Source organism: Podarcis cretensis (genome assembly GCF_951804945.1).
Source record: "Podarcis cretensis genome assembly, chromosome: 1".
Lineage (NCBI taxonomy): Eukaryota > Metazoa > Chordata > Lepidosauria > Squamata > Lacertidae > Podarcis > Podarcis cretensis.
The window spans coordinates 20691808-20717137 of NC_137170.1; the positions used below are offsets into that span (position 1 = coordinate 20691808).

Here is a 25330-nt window from a genome sequence, read left to right on the forward strand (position 1 = left end):
ATCAAGCCCTCCTACCAGGGAACTGTAGCTCTGTGATCTACTAAAAACTCTCAGGACCCTCAGCCAACCAGGATTCTTTGGGGAAAACCATGACTGCTTAAAATGGTATAATAGTGCTTTAGGCGTGGTGAGAATTTGGCCTCTATGTGTTTCCCACTCAGAGCAACGTGGAAGGCATCCCTTCCAAAATTTCTACTGAAGTCTGGCATTGCGAGAGCTGCAAACATAAGCACTGGCTGCCATATATTGGCTTTTTGCTTTAATAGCCTTTTAACCAACTTTCTTAATGGACTGAATACAATTTAGATATGGAACTTGGCTAAAACGTAGCTTCAATTGGCTATTAAAATTTAAGAGCCAACTAAGATAGCTAATTACAAAAAAAAGAGAGAGAGAGAAAGAAAAAGAGCTCCGGTGATAATGCTAAGCAGAATTAGTAATAGCAAATGACAGTCTGTCTAGTCTTATTCCCAAAGGGAAGCGGAATTCTTAACTGAGAAGTCAAGCAGACAATGTGAACCCCCCCTCCCCACTACCACCACTACCAAAAAACCCCCAACCCTTAATTATATTACTGGTGTTATGGCATCCCAAATCTGGCAGCTTTTTGGGGCAAACCATGTTAGCGTATCGGCAGGGGTGGGCTGCCAAAGCTATTCCATTCTGGGCTGTCAGATTCTTAAGACATTATATATACACACACTCATTTAAGAATTATTACTGGGGGAATGGGAGCAAAGAGAGAGAGAAAATGAAACCATCAAACCAGCAGAGTATTTGGGGTGTGTGTGTGTGTGTGTGTGTGTGTGTGTGTGTGTTTAAGAGAGAGAGGGAAAGGACAGAACCCAGCCTATAATTAAATCAAAGTCTCCCCTCCAGATATTTTAGATTAGAGAGGGAGGGGACCAAAGTACACAAGGATCTGCCTGCTGAATGTTTTGGTACCAAGAAATGTTGTACGATTCATTATCAATACCCTCATTACACCATCAGCTGAAGTGCATACTAGTTCTCCTGTGAAGATTTATCATGTATGGTGGCTACTTTGAAAGGGGTGGGGGAGAGAAGATGGGGGAGGGGGAACCCCACGTAGGTAGTGGAGTCTTTAACATTCCCGACTCAAGTGTCTCCCTGCTGTGCCTGTAAATGTCAGTCCGGTTTTTTCACGGCTGTGCGCACAGATTAGAAACAGCAGGAGAGCTCGGGAGTATGACTACAATACCGGTAAGGACTCTTGTCTTCATGGCAGTGCTCAAGTGATTCTTGGAATGCAGGACCCTGCTGTTTTCTAATATTTACACACAACTGGAGTCATCAAGAGCAGTAAATGCAGTCTATAAGGAAGCTTGCTTCCTTTGTGTAAGGGACTTTACATTCAAATCAGGACGCCCCAAGTGCTGCCACCCTCCTTCTGCTCCCTCCCACCCCACAGACAACAGGATAGGGCAATACTTTTTAACCATGTCGTCATAGCAATGTGCTTCCTATCTTCTCCCTGGTTCTTTAAAACACCAGGCAGCAGTTCCTAAGGAACGCCTCTCCTTAACGCCGTGGGGTTTTCGTTGGGCGAACAAACTTCTTGCTTTCCAAAACTCCCCCAAAATTGCCTTATCTCCCTCCGTCTCTCCACTCTTGGCTCTGAGGACATCCATTTTTGGAACCCTGCCTTGGTCAGTTCTGCCATTCTCAAGTCACTCCACGCCCTGCTCCCGAATGTCAGTCCTCACTTACTTTCTTGCTGCCCCTTCAGCCTGGAACTGCTTCCCAGAGACACTTTCATGCAAACAAGCTCCATTAATTCCTTCAGCTCCATTCCTGGACCTCGGCCTTTCCAGGGACGCTTAGGAAAAACGAATACCAAAATGGACCAAACTAAAGTGCCTGGGATTGAAATGACTGCATATCCTTCCTGTTCGTTCTGGCCTTGGTCCGCGCCCCACCCCACAAACTTCTTCTGTGGCTTAAACTTAAAACTCCTTCGGCACAGATTTGTCACACCTGCTGTTAGTATAGCCCCAGCCATGTAAGTATGTACATCAGGGGCAGGGAACCTTTCAGAGACTGCGCGCTGCATTCCCACCTGAGTAATCTTCCAGGGGCCACATGCCAGTGATGTGCAGGGCCAGAGGCAAAAATGGCAGAAGCAAGAGCTGCAAATTTTTTCTTTCCCCAGTAGGCTAGTTTAGTTACACACACAGGAAACCACGAGGCACCAACGGAGATCAAGGGCACACTCCAGCCAGGAGAAAACACCCAAGGAGAATAAGAGCTGGGGAAGGGTTAGAATCAGAGGGCCAGAATCAGAGTTCCCTTGCAAGAGAGATTGACTCCTGAACCACCTTGAGAACTGTAGCTCTGTGAGGGGAATAGGGGTCTGCTAACCACTCTCAGCCCCCATAACTGCAGTGTCCAGCGTCTTGTAGTGGCAGCCATAACCACTAAACGTGGTATGATACTGCTTTAAATGTATGGTGCAGATGGGGCCTTAGTGGGACATTGTTGTTGTTGTTATACCACCCTTCATCAGAGGAACATGGGGCACTTTACAGTATAAAAACACAAAACATAACAACAAGCCAAACAATAACTCCTCCAAAAATAAATTTATCAGTTCTTCCAATTATTATTTTTAGTTTGTTTTGGTTTTTTACCGTGCGTGGGAGGTACTAGTTGGTGCTTCTGTCTGTTTTACGGGTTGCAGTTTTGACCTCTGTATTTTTGTTCTTGTTTTCTGTGAACAGCAGCACATAAGTTACCCTAAGTAAATGCATATTGCCAGTCTTTTCTTGAGCTAGCAATTGCAATTGCACCCCATTCGGAAGCACATTTATCTTGCATGTACAGCACCTGGATCCCAACGCAGCTTGCACCCGAACACACTTCCACTTCAACCTCAGGTTTCATTTAAACAGAGACCAGAATTGGGACTTTATTTTTATTCAAGTTTGACATAAACTAAACAGTTAAATGAGCAGGTGCAAAAACAGCCATTCAAGATTTTTGAAAACTTCTGTACTAGTATTAAAACTGTACATTAAAAACTTAAAATACCCCTTTTCCAGTTTCAGCTACATAATGCAGTGCCGCATTGTGACTGCCTATAGGCTAAACACTTACAGAAAAAGGGGAAAGCCCATGATTACTGGAAAAAGAACAGTAACTAGTAAAAAGCAGCAAGCACTCATCATTTAGACTTTCCTATTTCTGGGTCCTCTTCCTGGGGGTCAAGGTTTTCTTGGCTTTGGGAGCGGTCTTCAGTGCCTTGGGTTTCGTGGCTCCTGCCTCTACAGTTGTTAAAAACAAAAACAATTTAGAGGTTAGAAATAACGACTACGGTAAAGTGGTCAGGATATAATCAGAACGTTTTAGATTAACAAAGGAAAATCCACGTGAATTTGCTACTGATTTAGACCAGACATAAAAAAAAGAAAGGAAAGGAAACGCAACCTGCTCACATCAGCTTTAGGACACTCTTGAACCCCACAAAATTAATTTATAGCAGTAAAAATCGTAGAAGTAGTTTATAGTATTTCGAGCTATACAAACTAATTAGTCTGAAAAGGCAGCCTATGGGCAGTACCTAGTCCTCTATGCGATTTCATCTGGCCCCTTTTAAGATTCCTGGATAGTGATCCCTGTGTGTCTACACTGCCAAAGGAGAGGACTATGTGAAGGCAGCTCTTAGGCACACAACGGGTCCTTTCCTCTATTCCTCAGTCCAGTGGTTAGCAGCGATGCTTGGGGAACGTTCACTTCCTACAGTCCTGACACCAAGAGCATTTAAATAATAAATAAATAAATTTTATTTATATCCCGCCCTCCCCAGCTGAAGCTGGGCTCAGGGCGGCTAACAACAATCAAAATAATCCAACGGTTCTAAAAACATTTCATTATAAAAATTAATTAAAATCAAATTGATGGCAACCATTAAGCAAAATTCTGTGCAGATTGCCAGAGGAGGGGGGTTAGGCTGCGCCCTGACCAAAGGCCTGGTGGAACGGCTCTGTCTTGCAGGCCCTTCGGAAAGATGTCAAGTCCCGCAGGGCCCTAGTCTCTTGTGACAGAGCGTTCCACCAGATTGGAGCCGCGGCTGAGAAGGCCCTGGCTCTAGTTGAGGCCAGCCTAACCTCTCTGTGGCCTGGGATCTTCAAGATGTTTTTATTTGCAGACCGTAAGTTCCTCTGTGGGACATACCAGGAGAGGTGGTCCCGTAGGTACGAGGGTCCTAGGCCGTATAGAGCTTTAAAGGTTAAAACCAGCACCTTAAACCTGATCCTGTACTCCACCGGGAGCCAGTGCAGCTGGTATAGTACCGGATGAATGTGATCTGGCAGCGAAGACCCCATAAGGAGTCTCGCCGCGGCATTCTGCACCCGCTGGAGTTTCTGGGTCAGTCTCAAGGGCAGCCCCACGTAGAGCGAGTTACAATAATCCAGTCTGGAGGTGACCGTCGCGTGGATCACAGTGGCTAGGTCAGGGTGAGAGAGATAAGGAGCCAACTGCTTAGCTTGGCGGAGATGAAAAAATGCTGCCTTTGTTATAGCTGTAATCTGTGCCTCCATAGAGAGGGAGGTATCGAAGATTACACCCAAACTCTTAACGGACGATGCTGGCACTAATTGCACCCCCGCAAAAGATGGGAGTTGCCCCCTCAATCCCATATCGCCCCGTCCCAGCCAGAGGACCTCTGTCTTCGAAGGATTTAACTTCAACCGGGTCCCACGTAACCATCCAGCCACAGCTTCCAGACATCTGGTCAGTGTGTCTGGGGCCGAGTCAGGGTGGCCATCCATCAACAGACAGAGTTGGGTGTCATCGGCATACTGATGGCAGCCCAGCCCAAAACTCCGGACAAGCTGGGCGAGGGGACGCATAAAGAGGAGTGGCGCGATGACAATTCCCCCCCAAGCGCCACCCTCTGTCCCTGACCAGAGAGAAACGAGCGCAGCCATTGAAGGACTGTGCCCTGAATCCCCACGTCGGCAAGGCGGTGCAAGCATCCACAGGATCTGCCAAGGCCCGGGGATTAGGGAGGGGAAGGATAAAAAGGTGGGAAAGAAATAAATTCCAGCTTCAAGTGAGGAGGGAGGTGCCTCAGGTTAGCCCCCTATCTTTTCATGAACCCCACCTCTAAAATAAATACTTTCCATGTATGCTCCTGTACTGTAATATTGGTAATAACACTGTAATTGCATGTAGAATGGTCTCACAGCAGATCCACAGCCGGGGACCTGCAGCTGTATACATAGGTGTTCACACACCGAGTTCTTTATTTGCTGTTGTTGCAGCACCCCTTCCCTCCCAGCCGCTCGTCTTATGTCTTCAGAGATCAATAAAAATACCCCACGACTGTTTAGAAATCTGAGTTGCAGGTAGGGCAGGGAGAAAAGAGGTGTTTGGCTGACGACAATGAATCCTCAATATATATTTGCAAGCGTGTAAGTCCCTCTCTGAGAAATTGATGCTCCAGTGCGGGAAATACATTTGGGGTAAAGCAAGGGCTGTTTTGGACAGTGGTGCCTTAGCAGGTAAAGAAGGAGCATAGGTGATTCTTGCATTGGTTGTTCTCGCTGATATTTCATTGTCTAAATCACTTTGAAAACACAGAGATCTCTCACCTTGCCTGCTGTCAGATCTGATCTGTGTATTCCAAGACTTTTCAGGGCACAAATATGACTGCAAATGAGATCCATGTGCCAGTTAAGTAGAGTGCAGTCAGTTCTCCCTTCTGCTACTCCTATCACCCTCATATCCAAACTTGCTCGAAAATGAGCAAATCAGCTTCACATCCAACAGTGAAAGTTAAACAAAGGGAAATGAATTGGGGAGATTTTATATTTCTAAGGAGGACACAGAAGGCAAGGTCCAGAAACAACTACTGTTTCTCAGTAAAAAAAAAAAAAGATAAAGATAAAAGAAGCATACAAGCACTCATGCAGCTTTAACTAGGGAGTAGTAGGCAAACATCTCTAGTATCTAGTAAGATCTGGAATGGTCTCCCTCAGAAAGTTGTGGACTCTCCTTCCTTGGAGGTTTTTAAGCAAAGGTTGGATGGCCATCTGTCATGGATGCTTTAGCTGAGATTCCTGCATTGCATGGAGTTGGACTAGATGACCCTTGGAATCTCTTCCAACTCTACAATTCTACAATCTCAGCTATTTATTATGTTTTTATATGTGTTGTAAGCCACCCAGAATGGCTGGGGAAACCGAGCTAGATGGGTGAGGTATAAATAATAAAACTACAGTGGTACCTCTGGTTGCGAATGCTTCTGGTTGCACATGTGTCGGGTTATGAGCTCCGCTAACCCAGAAATAGTGCTTCAGGTTAAGAACTTTGCTTCAGGATAAGAACAGAAATCGGGCTCCGGCGGTGCGGCAGCAGCAGGAGGCCCCATTAGCTAAAGTAGAGCTTCAGGTTAAGAACAGTTTCAGGTTAAGAACGGACCTCCAGAACGAATTAAGTACTTAACCTGAGGTACCACTGTACAGTGGTACCTCTGTTAGCAAATGCTTCTGGCTGCACATGTGTCGGGTTATGAGGTCCGCTAACCTGGAAGTAGCTGCTCCTGGTTGCGACCTTTGCCCAGGATGCAAGTGGAAATTGTGCGCCAGAGGCGCGCACACAGCAGGATGCCCCATTGCTGAAAGCATGCCTCAGGTTAAGAACAGTTTCCAGTTACAAACAGACGTCCAGAACAGATTTAGTTCATACCCAGAGGTACCACTGTATTATTAATAATACAGTGGTGCCCCGTAAGATGAATGCCTCGCAAGACGGAAAACTCGCTAGACGAAAGAGTTTTCCGTTTTGGAGGCGCTTCGCAAAACGAATTTCCTATGGGCTTGCTTCGCAAGACGAAAATGTCTTGCGAGTTCCTGCGGGTTCCCCCCCCCTTTTTCTAAGCCGCTAAGCCGCTTATCTGCTAAGCCGATAAGCCGCTAAAAGCCGCTAAACCGCTAATAGCGCTAATCCGTCAATGGGCTTGCTTCGCAAGACGAAAAAACCGCTAGACGAAGAGACTCGCGGAATGGATTCTTTTCGTCTTGCGAGGCACCACTGTAATAATAATAATAATAAGAAGAATAAGAATAACAGACACATAAAACATGCACTATGAAAAGTCAAAATCTTGTACTTCCCACTAACAATTGCCTCCACCTCAACTGAAGGCCAAGCTCACATATATTAACACCAAACTCCTTATCCTGATGTTGGATCCTCATGTCGCCAAAAGGACACCATCCACACAAAATTAATGAGACATCGGCAGGCTTGGAGTAACTCCAAGGTGTTCAGAAGTACAAAAAATAATAATAATCTGGGAGATCTCAAATGCAGGAGCCCAGTGATGACTGACTTTGCTTGGTAGACAAGGAATGCCAATTGGCTCTTGGAAGGGAGGGAATGGAAATTGAGGGGAAAGCGAAATGGGACACAGCATCCTGGAATAAGGATAGCTGGACCTGAGAAGGAGCACCACACACTTTTATGTTGAAATTCCCACTGCAACCTCAGACATCTGAAAAGGATACATGGGAGAAATGCCAGCCATATTTCGAGAAATTTAAAACAGGAGATGGGGTACCAAGACCAATTCTCAACACCACATGATTGGTTTGTTACTGGGAACAGAAAATAAATAAATTGCAGCTGTGCAAAGTTGTACTGCTGGAGAAACACCATGGAAAATATACGTCACATGGCTGGGAAATCCTACACTGAGAGATTAGCCAACAGCTTAACAGGAAAAAACAGACCAGATAGCGTGTGGGGTCTCTGACTGAAGAAGGCTCATAATGGATTAGAGGCCCTGGACACTGAGGGCCCAATTCAGGCTTGAAAAGCGGAATGGCGCTGAAAGACCGTGCGCTCAGGGGCATAAAAATGGAACATTTGCAAGTTAAGACGTCAGTGCTGGGCAAACTGGATACAAGCCACTGCATGTATGGATGGGCAGTATATGCTAACAAACAGGCTGCATCCGTTATGTAGAGAAGCAAGTTTCACATAGTTTCAAGTACTGTACATCGTGTGGACAAGGGTTATCTAGTAGAAGACATACTTGGAAATTCCCTCCCCATTTAAATTCTCCTCTCCCCTGCCCCATTACCACCACTCCAAAGTAGTAAAAGGAGCACGCCAGTCACTTTGAGAGACATCTTTACATTTACCAGCTCAATTTACCAGCTTTACATTTACCAGCTCAATTTACATTTATCACTACACCAGGGGTCTGCAACCTTTAAGACAAAAAGAGCCACTTGGAACCGTTTCCGAAGAAAAAAAAACTGGGAGCTGCAAAACTCGTCATTATAAAAATAACTTTTTTGTCACTTTTTTATTATTTCTTTGTTTGACCCCTCAGAATTACTCCTCCTCATAGAAATAAACGTTAAATTAACAAGTTACCTTTTTGTGTGTGTGTGTTCTTCATTCCCCTTCAAAACAGTGACCAGCATACATGCCCCCTTTCAATGCAGTGACCAGCGTACATGCCCCTTACAATGTAGCGGGAGGGCGGGCGGGAAGGTGACGTCGGGACGGTGCGTGATTAACGCACGCACCGCCCCCATGCGACATCCCAGCCAGTATAGCGCCCGCCACAGTGGGGAGTGTCGGGGCGCACAATGCACCTCCTCCCCTCGCTAGTATCCGCCCCGGAGCCATGGCAAAGGTGTAAAAGAGCCACATGCAGCTCCGGAGCCGCGGGTTGCAGACCCCTCCACTACACTAACCATGCAAAATCATTTTTCTTCCACAAGGGTTTTCTCTGCGTTAAACCTTTTCTCTGCAACCTATACCTTATACTGTCTCTACCTTCTACACTGCTAAAGAACCTCTCTAAACCCCTCTCTGTTAATTCTTTCTCTACTCCAGAGCATACATATTCTTCTTTCTGCATGTCACCTCTCTGTTTCTCCTTTTTCCTCATTAATTCTCTTCCTTCTCGCTTACATCTTGCGGGGTCCAGAAGCACAAGCTCATGAATCTTTCACTCTCCTAGCAATTCACACACTTGCGGAGCTTCAAGGCCAAGACATTGTTATTAATGGATTTATTTATACACCGCTTAATTGCAAAGGTGGAAAATGCTAAAGCCACACACTCTTCACACTGATTTCCCATAAAGCAGGACAAGTGGGGTGGCTGTTTAAAGCACAGCAGGAGCAGGGTGGAGAGGAATGCCAAATCCTTCCCTTGCCTATGTTTCACACCCTAAGCAACTTCACTTCACACACTTGATGGCGCCCTCCCATCAGATGTCAAGGAAATAAACAACTACCTGACTTTTAGAAGGCATCTGAAGGCAGCCCTGTTTAGGGAAGTTTTTAATGTCTGATGTTTCATTGTGTTTTTAATATTCTGTTGGGAGCCGCCCAGAGTGGCTGAGGAAACCCTGCCAGATGGGCAGGCTATAAATAATATAATTTTTTATTATTATTATTATTATTATTATTATTATTATTATTATTATTATTACACCGACAGGGATCCACTGCAGAAAAGGCCCGTTCTCATGTTGCCACCTTCTGGACCTCTCATGGAGGAGGCACACGAGAAAGGACCTCAGACGATCATCACAGAGTCTGGGTCAGTTTATATGGGGATTGAGGAATTCCATTCCTCTGAAGTACCTCCGCCACCCCACAAATAACCAAGCAGAAAGTTTTTGAAAGCTTTTTTTAAAAAATCCACTTCTCTGACCCCCCCCGCCCCCCAAATTAAGCTAAACAATCGACAACTTAATTATAACAGTTTCATGTTTAACAGAAGGTGACAGATTCATTTTAAAGCTGGGTTTTCCTCTTAACACGTTTCCACGTGTTAATAAAAGCTCAAAATAATAATAATAAAGTTTCAAACTTTTTTTTAAAAACCAAACACACACAAAAACCAAGCAATGGATTTCATCTGTCCCAGAGCAGGCGATACCAGGCTGGATAAGAGTAACAGACATTTGTCTGACAATACGAGGAACATAATTAACATTTTAGAAGAGTTACAAGTGAATATCAACACTAAAGCAGTTTTGATATTTGTGGACGCGGAGAAAGCCTTTGACAATATTTCTTGGAGTTTTATGAAGAAAAATTTACAGGGGATGGGGGTCGGTCAAGGGTTCGAAAATGGTATAGGTGCAATTTATTCAGAACAAAAGGCTAAATTAATTGTGAACAATGTAGTGACGGAAGAATTTAAGATAGAGAAAGGAACACGACAAGGTTGCCCAATCTCTCCATTGCTTTTTATATCGGTCCTGGAGGTCCTTTTAAATATGATTAGAAGGGACCAAACAGTTAAAGGTATACAAGTTGGAGCCAAACAGTACAAACTGAAAGCATTTGCTGATGATTTGGTATTGACATTACAGGAGCCAGAATCCAGTACTAAAAGAGTACTGGAACTAATTCAAGAATTTGGCCAGGTATCGGGTTTTAAGTTGAATAAGATGAAAACTAAGGTTTTAGAGAAAAATCTAACAGTGACTGAGAGAGAGAGGTTTCAGAAGGAGACAGGATTAGCACTGGTTAAGAAAGTGAAATACCTAGGGGTTAATATGACTGCTAAGAATGTGAACTTATTTAAGGATAACTATGAAAAATGTTGGATGGAAGTGAAAAAGGATTTAGAAATATGGTCAAACCTGAAGCTATCATTGCTAGGCCGAATTGCTGCGAAAAAGATGAATGTATTGCCAAGGATGTTGTTTTTGTTTCAAACATTGCAAATTTTGGATAAAATGGAGTGTTTCAAGAAGTGGCAGAGAGATATTTCTAGATTTGTCTGGCAGGGCAAGAAGCCTCAAATAAAATTTAAGATATTAACTGATGCTAAAGAAAGAGGTGGATTTGCCCTGCCGGACTTAAAACTTTATTATGAATCAGCCGCATTTTGCTGGCTGAGAGAATGGATGCTTCTTGAGAACACTGATCTGTTGGATTTAGAAGGTTTTAACAATGTTTTTGGGTGGCATGCATATTTGTGGTATGATAAGGTCAAAGCACATAAAGCGTTTAAAAACCATATTGTCAAGAAAGCACTGTTTAATGTTTGGATAAGATATAAGGACTTGCTTGAAAATAAAACCCCAAGGTGGCTGTCACCAATGGAAGCGAAGGCTCAGAAAAAGCTCAATATGGAGGCCAAATGGCCGAAATATTGGGAAATTTTGGAACAAGAGGGAGACAGACTAAAATTGCAGAGCTTTGAAAAATTAAAAAATAGAGTGCGAGATTGGCTTCACTATTACCAGATAATGGAGGCATATAATTTGGACAAAAAAATTGGCTTCCAGGTGGAAAAATAAAATTGGAAATAGAACTGCTAGATCCTAAAATTAAGAATTTGTCAAGAATGTATAACTTGCTGTTGAAATGGAATACTCAGGATGAAACGGTGAAATCTGTTATGATTAAATGGGTACAAGACGTTGGACATAATATTATGATGGCTGACTGGGAACAGTTATGGACCACAGGTATGAAATTCACGGCATGTAATGCCTTAAGAGAGAATATAATGAAAATGATATACAGGTGGTACATGACACCAGTCAAGCTTGCAAAAATCTATCATCTTCCCGATAATAAATGTTGGAAGTGCCCAAGGATTAAGACCTTCTGGGAGATGATCTATAATGAAATGAAAAAGGTATTTAAATATACCTTTCTGAAGAAACCAGAGGCCTTTCTCCTGGGCATGGTCGGCCAATTGGTGCCAAAGAAGGACAGAACTTTCTTTATGTATGCTACAACAGCAGCAAGAATACTTATTGCAAAGTACTGGAAGACACAAGATTTACCCACCCGGGAAGAATGGCAGATGAAGGTGATGGACTACATGGAACTGGCGGAAATGACTGGCAGAATCCAAGACCAGGGAGAAGAGTCGGTGGAGGAAGATTGGAGGAAATTTAAAAACTATTTACAGAAACATTGTAAAATTAATAACTGTTAGAAGGATGTTGGAATAATATTATATGATTTTAGCAGGAATGATATAAAGGATTTGGGAATAACTGACTGTTAATTGGTGAAAGGAGGAAAAGTAAAGTTATAGTATATTAAGACAATTTACAGGACAAAAATTTTAAAAGAGGGAAAGGATTTGCTGAAATGGATAATTGACCTAGAATACAAAAAAGGGAGGTGTGAGGAGGTCAAGGAAATAAGCTAATGAAAGATTAGTAATGAGGAGATCTGATGTATTTTTCTTTGCATTTTTGTTTTTGTTTAATCGGTTTTATGTCTCTGTTTTTTTATATTGTGATGTGTTGTTTTGTTTTTGTTTAATGTGGTATTTTTACTTTTTCTTTATGTAGCCTTTAAAATTTTAATAAATATCACTTAAAAAAAAAAGAGTAACAGACTGAGTGGAAGTCGAGTCCATTGAGTTATGCATACACCATGCATCTTCACTTGGAAATAGTATCACCTGCACCGATGCCTGTCTCTTAGGGATAGGCTCAGTGGCGGAAGGTGTGTGGGCTCCAACATCTAACCTCTGGCATTTCCTGCTAAAAAGATCTTGGTTGACAGGGCTGGTAAGTCTTGCTTTCAAACGTTCTGCTGCTGCATATAGCCTGGGTCGTAAGCTACCAATTATGCCAAAGCAGCACCAAGGTTCTTTTTCAGTCTATCTGGATAACTCCCTTTTCTTAAAGTAGCTCCACTCACTGTTGAATACGGCGGCGGCTGCGGCGGCTGCTGCTAGCCTCTGGCTGTAACCTGCTGTGATGAATTGGTCCTGAGGAGCGAGCACTTCCTGACAGTGAATTGGACAAGATAGGGGAGGATGAAAATGAGAACAGAGAGGAAAATAAAAGGTGGGGAAAGGGGCTGGGGACTACAACCAACCACAACCATCCGTTTTATATGTTGGGCCAAAAGCATATTTCGCGTTTGCTGCAGATAGACAACTGACAAGCTTACATTCCCCAGGTTGCCCAGTATAAAAGAGTGACATTTATTGCAAAACTTAATGCTTTTTTATTTTCAGCAAAATGAAAGATCTATGACAAATACCAATGGGGTACTTACTAGAGGTAGCACGTTTTCTTCTTTTGATGTTTTTCGCATCTTCTACAGCTGTTTCGCCGTTGTCTTCATCAGTAGAGGCTGGCCCTGATGCAGCAGCTGCTTTTCTTTTCGTCTATCCCCGAACAAAACAAGAAACAAAGCCACACTTTATACAAAGCAGAAAAGTGCATGCAGACAAGTTAAATCACAAAATGATGGTGCACTGTAGTAAACTGTTTGGCATGTTTCTCCATCTTTGCCCTTGTGTGAGTAACCAGATCAAAAGCCTATAGGAGGAATAGTATTTTGTCATAATTAACACACCATGGTTTTCATTCCCTCATTTTGAAAGTTTGCTGTTGTTTTTAAATGAGGTTCCTATGCAAACCCATAGTCTGTTGGAGAACAAGGTTGTAGTTGCAGTCATGAGGTATAATACATCAAATGCTGTATCATTAAAATGCATTTGGATTGCATTCAGACACAAGGGTATTCCGCCAGCCACAGACTAGAAAATGAACTTTGTGGGATTCCCGAGTAACTGAGCTCAAATGTTTATTTTAAAGTTTCTTGTCTTTGAGATCACAGGGGAAAAGCGTCACAATTTTTACAATATGTGGACAGCATCAGCTAGGAATGCACAAGAACTCTGATTTTTGCAAACTGCTATACAAAATGAGCAGATCTGCACCTCTCGTACCAATACTGTATGTGCATTGGAACTTTGCTATGCACCTGATTTCACATTTCTCCAAATGGCACAACACAGTTCTTGGCTAATTCGAAGTATGTGTTAAGAACACGTTTTGAGAGAAAATGCATACATTTCATATTTTTAAGGATTTCTTTTTTTTCTTTTTAAATGCAAATTAATGCAGAAAGAGAACTTAGTCGTGTGGGGAACATGTTCAAGTGACACGGATCAGAAAGAGACAGATTCCCTCCTTCCTCATCATGGGAACTAAGCCTGAAAAAATGTCTCTCCTTTCTCTCTCCCCACCCCCTTGCCACATCACCCTATGGGAAGACCTGGTTCTCAACCAAAGATACATCAGGTTAGACATATTCTAAAAACAACAGAGCATGCAAAATACTTTAAAATAAATCGGGTGTCTCTCTTTTCCCATCACCTCCTCTCCCCCCCTTTTTTTTTTGCAATGAATGTCGACAAGCCAGTACGTTTTGCCAGACACACAAACACATCTTCACCCATAAGCATAAAAATAACTGCGAAAGTTCAGCCTGCTTTTGGGGGGTAAGTTTGACAAACGTGTAGCTTTACTGAAATAGCTGCTGAAGTGGTTGCAACCTCACATAGCTGATGAGAGAAGGGGAGAGTGCATTACATCTTTCCAAAGTGTTGCTTCATGATTACCATCTAAACCCTGCTGGGCTGAACAGATTGGTTCGATAATTACATACAATAACTGCAGTGGGCAGGTAACCCTCAGCTGGCACAGGGCAGCTCCCCTGTGAGAACTTCCATATGCAAACTGCACTGATGGAGTGCATTAGGTACATCTTTCCTGCCGGTGCACAGGCCTGATTAACGCCAACCAAGACTCCAAGGTTAGCATGTCAGCAGATTTGTGATGCATTAGGCAGGAATAAACACAGACACTTTTGTTCGTTCTGACCAAAATTAAGGAGGAATATTTCACCACTGTATTGCTTTTATATTCAGGATATAAACGCATTCCTCCTGGTTGCACCGAGGAGAGATTTTTAAAAGGCTCATTGTGAAAACAGATATCCAATACTTCCCACACAAAAAGCAAAAGGACATTTATCTTGTTTCCAAGCTTATTCAATAAAAAAAGGGATTTCTTAATCTTGATGCAGGTGAGTTACATGACAAGAGAAGTCAGGCATCATTCTCTGACAGAGGCAACACCCATGTTTGATGCAGAGTGCAAGGCAAACTATGAATCACTAATTCATATTTATTTCACTTCAAATGTTTCCTAACAGTTATCGAGTGCCATCAATGGGCCCATCACCGAGCATAAGACATGCCCCACGGCTTGAGTAGTTTACAGGAACAATAATGGATGCTTTCACTGCACCACAATGAGGATAACTTCTCTTTCAGCAGGAGCTAACGGAACCCATGCAAATATTAAAGTAACATCATCCATTACATATGAAAGTGAATTAGATTCAAGCCAAGTTGGAAACAATGGCTCATTAATAAATCGCAGAACTAGAATCATTTTAAAATTTATAGTAGAGGAAAAAATATAGATCTCTTAGCGCAAAAGAATTTCAATTAAGGTAGGCAGCAGATGTTGCCGCTGTTTCTCAATACTGGCCATTCTGATATGTCATATATACCCTAGCACAAACTGGATTAAAGTTCACCCAACAGTTTAACATTTGAGAAGCCTACCATGCTATATGCAAGATGCATGCCCCACTGTGATCAGTGGAGCTTACTCCCTACTAAGTGTGTTTAGGATGCAAATTATGAAATAGCAGAAGAGGAGTCTACACATTTAAATATAGTTCTCAACTGAATTTCATTTTTAGGAAGGGAGAACAACAGCTCATCTTAGAGTTGTCTGAGGTCCAATTAATATGCAAGACTGTCTTATCTTCTAACCAAAGTTAGATTGAAAGTGCTTATTAACTTTATTAAGTTCACACACTCCTCCCTCTTCCAATCTAGCAATAGGTCCAACTTTGGGTTTGGAGCCAACTATGCTTAGCATAAAATATTGCCATGCAAGGAAGCCCGAGGTGATACTTTTAGAAGCCACTTTGACACTCAGGATTTGCATGCAATTCGACACCATACTGAGGAGGCATACAAAGTACCATCTGGTCCAACTGAATTGGATCAATTTCAATTACTACAGCCCACCAATATCCTTGCAGGAGAGTCTGAGTGACCACACGTGGCTCATCAGGGGGATTGATAGGACGAGAGGGATTAACATCAAGACTCTGGAAACTTAGCGTTATGCGATGTTAGCTGCTTCCAACACTTTCTCCTCTATTCCAAAAATAGTCATGCATTACCAAAGATTCCTGCATTGCAGGGGGTTGAACTAGTTGACTCTCAGGGTCCCTTCCAACTCTATAATTCTTTGATTGCTTTTTTTTTTTTAAGTGCTGTTAGATTTATCAATCCTTCCTTCCCCTGACGCGTATAACTGTTTGTCTCTTCTGAAAAATAAGCAAAGTGTATTTTTCCACCTATAAATGCTGTTTGACTTGATAATGACAAGTGTTTACTGGAAGTACTTCATAATTCAGAATACCATGATCATTTCTTCAGATTAACTGAAAGTTATTTTTTACCAGTCAGAAACAGGACAAAACACTTCTACTCTAGAATTTCTCTTCTAGGAAACTAAGCTTCTGAGAGAGAATTTATCCACGCTTATCTTTTGTCCTGCTCTTTCCAGCCACACTTTAAAGCTCCCTGTCCAAGCAACCTTTTTCTTTGCTCTGGATCTTCCCCCATGAAAACACACTATTTAAAGATGAATTGAAACAAATGTTAATTTGGGTTTTTGTGGGGAGGGCTCTGGAGGAAAAAAAAAAGTGGGGATGCTCAGACATGAAGCTATAAAATGCAGACTGTGCCTGGAAAGAGCAGAGAAAAGGTGTATGTGGATAAACCCCAGAATGGGAAATGTAAAAATCAGTGCTGAGCTAGGAACAAAATCCAGATCAAGCTGCACTTTGAAATCCAGTCGAGACAACTGCTAAATGCTGAAAGTCCCTTCATACACTGTCCTTTACAAGGATCATGTCGATCTCACACACCAATCATAAGTAAACTAATGAATCAATTATGAAATGGCTAACGCAGCCTGCAGGCATTATAGTGTTCTCATGTGATGAGCAGGCTCTTTTAGAATATGAGTTTTCACTCAGAAAAAGAGGTTCTAGTTCTTAGGATGGCAAGGCTGCGTGCCAAGATGTTGATCCTATAAATTCTCAAAAAGGAGAGCAAGGAAAGAAAAAGTGCAAAGCAAACTATGCAAATGACCAACTTTTTATTTATAGCTACGAGTCTTAGTTTTGTAATAAAGTTGGCAACCTGGCAAAGCGTGAATGGAAAGTATTTTTAGCCTAACTTGTTACATCCTGTTGGTTCTTGACCTCTGAAATGGAATTCTTCTGGATAAGCTATCTGAGTTTGGGACAAGTTTATGGAGATGTAAGGCTAATAGTCATGATGGCTGTGTTCTACCTCCAGCACTATTAACTGGGACTGAGAGCTGTGATCACATTACAACTGTACTTTGCCAGCTACACAGTGGTGTCTTCCTGTTTTAGTTTTAATGTCATATGACCTTTCCGTAAGCCATCTTGGGAATTTGATGATCAGCACTGTACAAATCTCTAAAAGTGAATAAATATTCATCAGCTCTTCAAGAGATTATCTCTATTTTTTAACCCAGTGCTGCTGTGAAGCATGGCACATCTATTCTAAAAAGAGTTAGGAAGAAAAAATAGTTTTGGATTTGTGTATATATTTATTGTCATTCATTCATTCATTACATTTAGATCCTGCATTTTCTCCGCAAGTTTTTCCTCCTCCCCTATTTTTCATCTTCACAACAATCTTGTGAGGTAGGTTAGGCTGGAAGATAGTCACTGGCAAGTGGGGATCTGAACCCTGATCATCAAGATCCTAGTTCAAAACTAACCATTATACTATGAACGATCCTAGTCCAAAACTAGGCTAGACTATGAATCCATTCAGCTACATTATGTGCAATTCTCCCACCCACTTACGGATACGTTACCATACCAAACAAGTGAATGCTGATTGGATTCACGATTCACACCAAGCTAAATGCCAAGATAAACCAATTGAACAATTCGAGAGAGAGTAGAGCTGAGTGCATTAATATATTAATTGGTTCAATTAACTAAAGTGTGGCTTTTTTACCTGAATTGTAAATCAGAGCACTTCCCTTTCAAAGATCCTCAGCACAGAGAATGCTCTCGATTCAGGCAAGGCATTTGAAGATTATCTTTCAGAATACAATTTCCCAGTTTGGGGAAAGGAAAAGGAAACTTACAAATACCATACAACCATCACCTGTATTTAAAGTCAACTTAGAGGGAAAGATCAACAACATGATCCCAAAGATATTTACTTGGAAGCAAGACCAATTATTTCAGTGCAACTTATAGCTTCAATTAACTAAACATCAATAGGCTAACAACCTGAATCATAGACAAAAATCAATTGCCAGGGTGGGGGTTGAGGGGGATGAGAAGAGAGTCACCAGCTAAGATTAATTCTTGTTTGATTGAGGCTTTATTCTCCAACTGCCTGTTTCAATGCAAGAGCAATCACATCAATTTACACTGAAAGAGACTCAAAAAGTGATGGGTCCCAGATATTTATTTAGGTAGATTTATATCCTGCCCTTCTGTTGCAGGAAATTGGTAGCATCAGATGAAAAGGGTCTTACAGCTCTGCTACGAGATGGGCTATGCACAACTGCTGCACTAGTGCAGTAAAACATCCAGTGCAGTAAGACAGGCCCACGCAAATCCAAATGCAGTATTTGCTTTCAACATTTTAATGCATTTCATAGAGATGTGCTAGTGTATAGCTTCTGCTATTGTTTGGCTCAGGCAACAGAAGCCAATTGATTGCCTGTCCTTAGCAATATTCCCTTGAAGTCTCTGGAATAATGATTTCTTGTTCCGGAACATACGTTATGTGAACAGAATGGAAAGATAACAGCTTCTTCTCTAAACTATCCATTTTTTAGTCCACTTCAAATTTCACTCCTCTTCGTTAAAATATGGTTCGACTGAAAGATTAAGAAACTCTAGCTTTTAAACATATAGGCTACACCAGTCAGCATGTCAAGCACGATCTATTAATTTCAAGTATACTAATGAACATTGTATACTGTGCTTCCTGGTGACAAGACTTCACTATACGATACTGTTAATTCCACAATTACTGCTATGACTATTCCTATATATATTTCAGGCTGTACTAGCCGACAAATCAATATTGTTTTGCAGTAAACCCCTGGATGGTTTAGTCTAGTCAAACCTGGCTATGGGGTGTGGCGCTCATCTCGCTTCAGGCTGAGGGAGCCAGCGTTTGTCCACAGACAGCTTTCCGGGTCATGTGGCCAGCATGACTAAACTGCTTCTGGCGCAACGGGACACCGTGATGGAAACCAGAGCGCACAGAAACACCATTTACCTTCCCAGCGGTACCTATTTATCTACTCGTGCTGGTATGCTTTCGAACTGCTAGGCTGGCAGAAGTTGGCAGGGAGTATGGGGTGTTAGAGGAGGAGTAGTACTTCTGGTAGCAGACACGTCATGCTCCTTCTGTTGTAGGTTGTTGACTTTTGGTCCCTACCCTGCACTCAGCTCCCACTTGTGGCTCCTAGTAGCTGTCAGCTCATGACAGAAGCCACACCCTGAGAAATGGCACACCCGAACCATCATCCTATTGGCACATCCCATTGGTTGAAGCATTCCAGTGCTCAGTCTAGTACTATCACTTCATCCTTCTCTTCAGTCAGTAGCTCTGAGCGCAGCCATTTGGTGCCAATGCTTTCCTTCTTATCCAGCTTCCTTTTGCGGCTCTTGCTTTCTGGGTCATCAGCATTAGCTGAAAAACCTTCCTCAGTCTCAACTATCAGTACATCATCATCTTGAGCTGTGGGTGCTGATTCCTGTATATACACAGCAGCCTTCAAATAAATCTTACACTTGAATCATAAATAATGTCATTTCATGACATCTCTGTCAATACATATATTCGCTGAAGGTTTTTCCTGTTTATGAATAACAAAGCAGTCAAATATGCTTTTGCAAAGAGATGGACTCTAAAAAGGAAAAGGAACTGACCTCTCTTTCTCTGCCTCTGCCTCTGCCTCTGCCTCTCTCTCTCTCTCTCTCACACACACACACACACTTGTAGATAAAAGTTCTGTTCAGAAGTACAGGCATTAAAAGCAGCATTTATACAGAGTTCATACAAAAAATATTGAAATACACACATTTGGTGCATCAATGTTTTACCCATGGGATACAATCCATCACAGAAATGTATCACTATGACAAACCCAAAATCCCACTTCTAATCTTTTTAATTACTGTTCATGAACAGCATTATGCTAGTACTCAGTAATTATATTCTGATCAAACAGCCTGGTGTCCAATACCAAGCTTATGGATAAAATTCTGGTAAGTAAAATACTGGATATTATATAGAAGTACAGTGGTACCTTGGGTTACATACGCTTCAGGTTACAAACTCCGCTAACCCAGAAATAGTACCTCGGGTTAAGAACTTTGCTTCAGGATGAGAACAGAAATCGCCCGGCGGCAGTGCGGCGGCAGCGGGAGGCCCCATTAGCTAAAGTGGTGCTTCAGGTTAAGAACAGTTTTAGGTTAAGAACGGACCTCCAGAACGAATCAAGTTCTTAACCCGAGGTACCACTGTAGACTGAATGCTTGGTTTACATGCCATTACAGGAATAACACATCTGGTGATTTATCTGTAGAACAGTCTCTCTGGCTGTTCAGCTATCATGTCAATTAAAGATTTGATAGCCTATAGCAGGGATGGGGAATTTTTAGCCCTCTGGATGTTGTTGGACTCCCCACTCTCCTCAGCCCCAAACAGTCCATTCAGAGATGGTGAGAGCTGTAGTCAGCATTATCTGTGGGACCACAGGTTCTCCATACCTGAGCCACACAAGGACTTCCTGCATGAAAACTGTATCTACCATGTTGAAATGCACAAAAAAAGAAAACCTTCTGGGTAGACACCAGCCAAGATCCAAAGAGCTTTTTCCTAGCTTTCACATGAGTTCCAAGGAGACTTGGGTGGATGTGTGTTTTTCCACTTCAGCCCCTTACACTGTGTGAAGTGGCATTTCAACAGCGGTTTGTGATGTGGCACAGAGGTCTCCATAAAAGAGAAGGAAAAAAACCTCCCAGTGGCGCACGTGTAAGCTCTTGGGCAAGGCTAAAGTAGCTCTTTGGACTCAGGCCAGTGACAATAAGATGGAACAAGCCTTTTGCTCATGAAATATAGTCAAGTCTCAAGTGTGCATTTGTTCCCTTTCCTCTTCCAGTCTGGATTTCACCTACGTGACACCCATTTCCAACAGCACTCGCTCGCTTTCCAGCTGAAAAGAAGAGGCATTAAATACTGATCTGAATTAAAAAATAAAGACCTTAAGTGCAGGCTTTGCTGGAATGTCTCCATTCTCTGAAACATCCAAGTCCAGTATACCATCATCCTTCTGACCAATGTCCTTGAGACCCTGAAGAAGTATTTCCCGTAACTGCTCGTATGGTGGTTTCTCAGCATAAGTCAGAGACATCACCGTTTCCATGTATTTGGCTATTTCATCTGAAATAAACAATAAGTGTCTATCTAAGGAGATTGAATTATACTACAAACACATTCTAAAGTGATTCACCTAGAAAATTCACACAATTCTATGCTACCGCTCAGCCATGGCTGTTGTGCAGAATCTGATTTCAAGGGTTTACTCGGAGTAGGACTTATGCTGAATATCACCCTTCATCATGAAAAAGCCATCCTAGCATTTCAATAAGAAAGCACTACAAACAACCCTGCAATTTTGCTTTGGAAGGAGGCGTTTACATAATACACTAGTCTTGCTCAGGAGTGTTTATTTCAATGAAAATAGACTTGAGCCCAATGACTTACACTCTATATATATATATATATATATATATATATATATATATATATATATAAAATATTTATTGGTGTTTCAAAAAGTTAAAACAGAAAGAAAAAGAAAAACAGAAAATACAAAATACAGAAAAAAAGTAAAAACAATTAAAAACAAATCCATCTTTCCATATCTTATCTATCATTTGCTTGTTTCCTTGACCTCCTCACACCTCCCTTTTTTGCATTCTAGTTCATTAGTTGTTTCAGCAAATCCTTTCCTTCATTGTTTTTATCTTACTAATTTATCTTAATATATTATAACTTTACATTCTGACCTGTTAACAATCCATTTCATATTCTGTTATTCAATTTGCCTTACTTTATTTAACCTTATCTTACCGTAAAATACCTTAAAACTTAAAGCTTATTTATACATAACTCTTTATATCATTTCTACTAAAGCCAGACAGTTTCATTCCAACATTTTCCCTAATATTCATTAATTTAACACTAGTTCCCCCCCCAAAAAAATTTTCCTTTATAGACTCTTCCAATTTTCATCCAACGTCCCTTCTTCCTGGTCTCGGGTTATGTCAGTCCTTACTGTCCATTCCATCTAGTCCATCAACCTGGTAGTCTTATGTCCGAGGCTCTTAAATCTCTTCCATGCTCCTTCTGCAGATCTTCTTCTTGTTGTTCATACTTGCACTTTTCCTTATCTTTTGTTGATCTCTTTCTTGAATTCTTTCCTTTCTCATTGAGGAGTAGGTCTCTGGGGGATTTCAGCCCATAATTATCTCCATCTCCCCTCATCAGACCAGCCCATTCCCCACAGTTCCACTCCCCACAGTCATCAATATAATTCAAAAAATATTTAACAGCATATTTCAAAGTCCCTCCAAAGTTAAGAGCCTCCTCAGCTCCAGACTCCCTCTGGCACATTCCAAATTCAATCTTCCAAAACAACGGCTTATGCTCCTGCAGGGCCTTGGATCTCTCCATTTGTATTGCTTGAGGTACAACGGCAACCTCCTCCATTATCATCTGCCCTTGCATTTGCCCAGTCCAACCAGTTTCCTGAGTTAGTCCCTGTATTTCTGTGTCAGTATTCCCTGTTTGTCCACATTCACTGACTACAACAGTCATCAAATCCAACTTCTCATTCATCAAATCCATCTTCTCATGCAACTGCTCCAGCAAAGCACTTGTTTTGCAAAAAGCAAGCACCAAGACTTCTTCCAAACACATTTTTATTCAAGGTCGCAGTCTGTTTCCACGATCTTAATCTTGCAGCTGTGAAGTCCCCAAGTAAACTGCAGCAACAATTTAACAAGCTCCCTCTAGAGGAGACAATTTCTATTTATGTCCATCTTTTTAAAGCATGTCCAACAAAAGAAAGTTACTTTCAATTTTCAAATATTTTGTTTCTTTAGAATGCAAAAGGCAACATTGGAATCAGTTTGTTTCTCTTTTTTAGCTATCTGTCAAAATGTTCCATTCACAGTCCAACAATTTCTGTCTCTGACCCCCGTTCCCAGGTTTGAGACGGTGGAAACTTATTTTTCTTTACTCCCTCTCCTGCAGACTTAAACAGTCAAATCCCCCCCCTTTTCTCCTGCTTCCAAGGGGGTTTTAGTGGTTATAAATGAAGGAAATTTCGACCTTTACAAAACAACTTTCCAGGCTATTAGCTTACAAGGTTTTTGCTTCAGTCTGTTTACAAAAAGCGGAAGGCGGACTTCCTGTTTTGAACCTTCCCGCTTCGGTGCCAAATTAGGATGTTTCTTGATCCAATTTTCCGTTTCTACTCACGGGTACTTGTTTAGAGTCCAATTGTTGACAGGAAAAAGTCAGCGCTCTCCGGCAATGGCTATGCGGCTTCCCTCCGTGAAAATAGCAATCAGTTCGCAGCACCACGCCGCTCACCCTACTTCGCTCCGGAGCCCCAAAATGGGGTTCCCCGCGAGTAGGGGAGGCGCTCCTGGTGCTCTGCTGAACCCCACGTTCCCAGGCTTCCTCCACCTGGGATTTCTAGCGGGTCCCCACCCTCGCTGCGTTGGGAAGACCCAGTTTCTACGGAGCCACCTCCTCCGGTCGGAGGAACTCTGCCATTTGGCAATGGCGCTAACCCGGAAGTTCTACACTTTCTAAGTTCAATTCATTCAGGAGTTTTTAAACTTCCCAGAAATTATGTCACGTTTTCCAGTATTTTAGACATAAAGTGCTTGTTTTGTCTGCAGGCAGAAATACACACATCTCTCCAGCAAGCAAAAATTGTCATGATCTGAAAGCCAGTCATGTTTCATGTGTGCTGCATGCTATGACTGAAGAATCTGGATCCTCCTGGCATCCCAAATCCCACTGGTGGTCTATGTGTGAACGCTAAACGATCTTAATAGCTTTGAATTTTGCCCCCTGCATTAAAAAGAAAATATATTTCCTTACAAGCCAATCCTTTCATCCTGCAATTTCACGACAACCTCAACTATATTTGCAAAATTCAAAATGTACAAATATGTAGCAAGTTGTTCAAGGGGTCGTTTTAACTTTGTTTGGAAAATGAGCACCAGAAGCTCTCCAAAAACAAGCAGATCCTGGACACTTTTTGTTTCAACAAAACCCCTTTGAATTCTTTTTTATAATTCTTGTAAAAAATTTTTTCCAAAAGTTTCATTATGGGTTAATATGACAATTGAATATTCTTACCTGGTTTATCTTTTTTAGAGAAACACTCACTCATCAAGTCTGCAATATTATCTGTATACCTGATGGGGGGTGGGGGGAAGCAGACAAATTATGTTTAAGAGATCAGCAGCTAGTATTTTTGGTGAATATTCTCCCTTAGGTAAATAAGTGTGTATCAACACAATGATGAGAGTAAAAATGGGGCAAATCCCTTAAATTTTAAAATTATACTTCAGTACTGAATAAAATATCCCATTTTCTAATATAGTACAATCTCATTTAGTAACATTTGCTCAAAATATACAGGCAATCAAAACTGTGGATGAATGAAAAGATTATTGCATTATATTTTTGATGGATGTGTTACTATATCATGAAATTCCCAGAGAATCATGCATGTATATCAAATAGGAAAGCCGGGGCCTTTAATTAGACCAACCTGTGTTGGGAAAGTAGAGAAAGTCAGAACTTTCAAGCAGAAATAATAGGCAAATTGAAATTACACTGACAGAAGAGGCTGGAAACATCTTCAGAGCTGAGGGTCATATTTCCCCAGCGGAATGCTGTCAAAGAGGCCCCACACCAGCAGATCTACTTGCAGAGGATGGACTTGCAACCGCACACTTTGCACAAGAGATAAGCCCCTTTCCCTCCCCACAGATGGTTGAGACAGAGCTAGATGAAATCTCGCTGTGGGTTGCAGCCAACCCACAGGTTCCCCATTCCAGCTATGCAGAGCAAGGAGGGGTGATTACCCTGTAATTCACGAAAGCTAGGGCTAAGCTGCTGCTAGCAAATGAGGAACACTGTGGTAATGATTTAGCATCTAGGTTATTTCAGGGCAGCTTGTTCCAAAACAGATCTGAGCCCAACGTTAATAAAAACTATGGTCATGCTATTCATGTCTGGAATCTGTTGCAAACTAAGAGGGATGTGGGATGAGTAGGTAGTATGTACTCAT

The 25330-nt window shown here is 41.9% G+C and overlaps 1 protein-coding gene across 5 annotated transcripts in view; it reads right to left on the bottom strand.

Moving 5' to 3' along the window:
- Nucleotides 1–2921: 2921 nt before the first annotated feature.
- The window catches only part of VRK1 (VRK serine/threonine kinase 1), a 52009-nt gene continuing 29600 nt past the window's right edge, over nt 2922–25330 (bottom strand). For 4 of the 5 annotated variants that reach the window (XM_079948968.1, XM_079948967.1, XM_079948966.1 and 1 more), the window contains exons 10-14: nt 24391–24449; nt 21212–21390; nt 13044–13155; nt 12681–12768; nt 2922–3284 (exon numbers count right to left, since the gene is read on the bottom strand). In XM_079948968.1, the coding sequence (XP_079805094.1) occupies nt 3185–3284; nt 12681–12768; nt 13044–13155; nt 21212–21390; nt 24391–24449 (538 nt within the window). In that variant the 3' untranslated portion in view covers nt 2922–3184. The remainder of the gene's footprint in view (nt 3285–12680; nt 12769–13043; nt 13156–21211; nt 21391–24390; nt 24450–25330) is intronic. The other variant, XM_079948969.1, reaches the window with a different exon arrangement.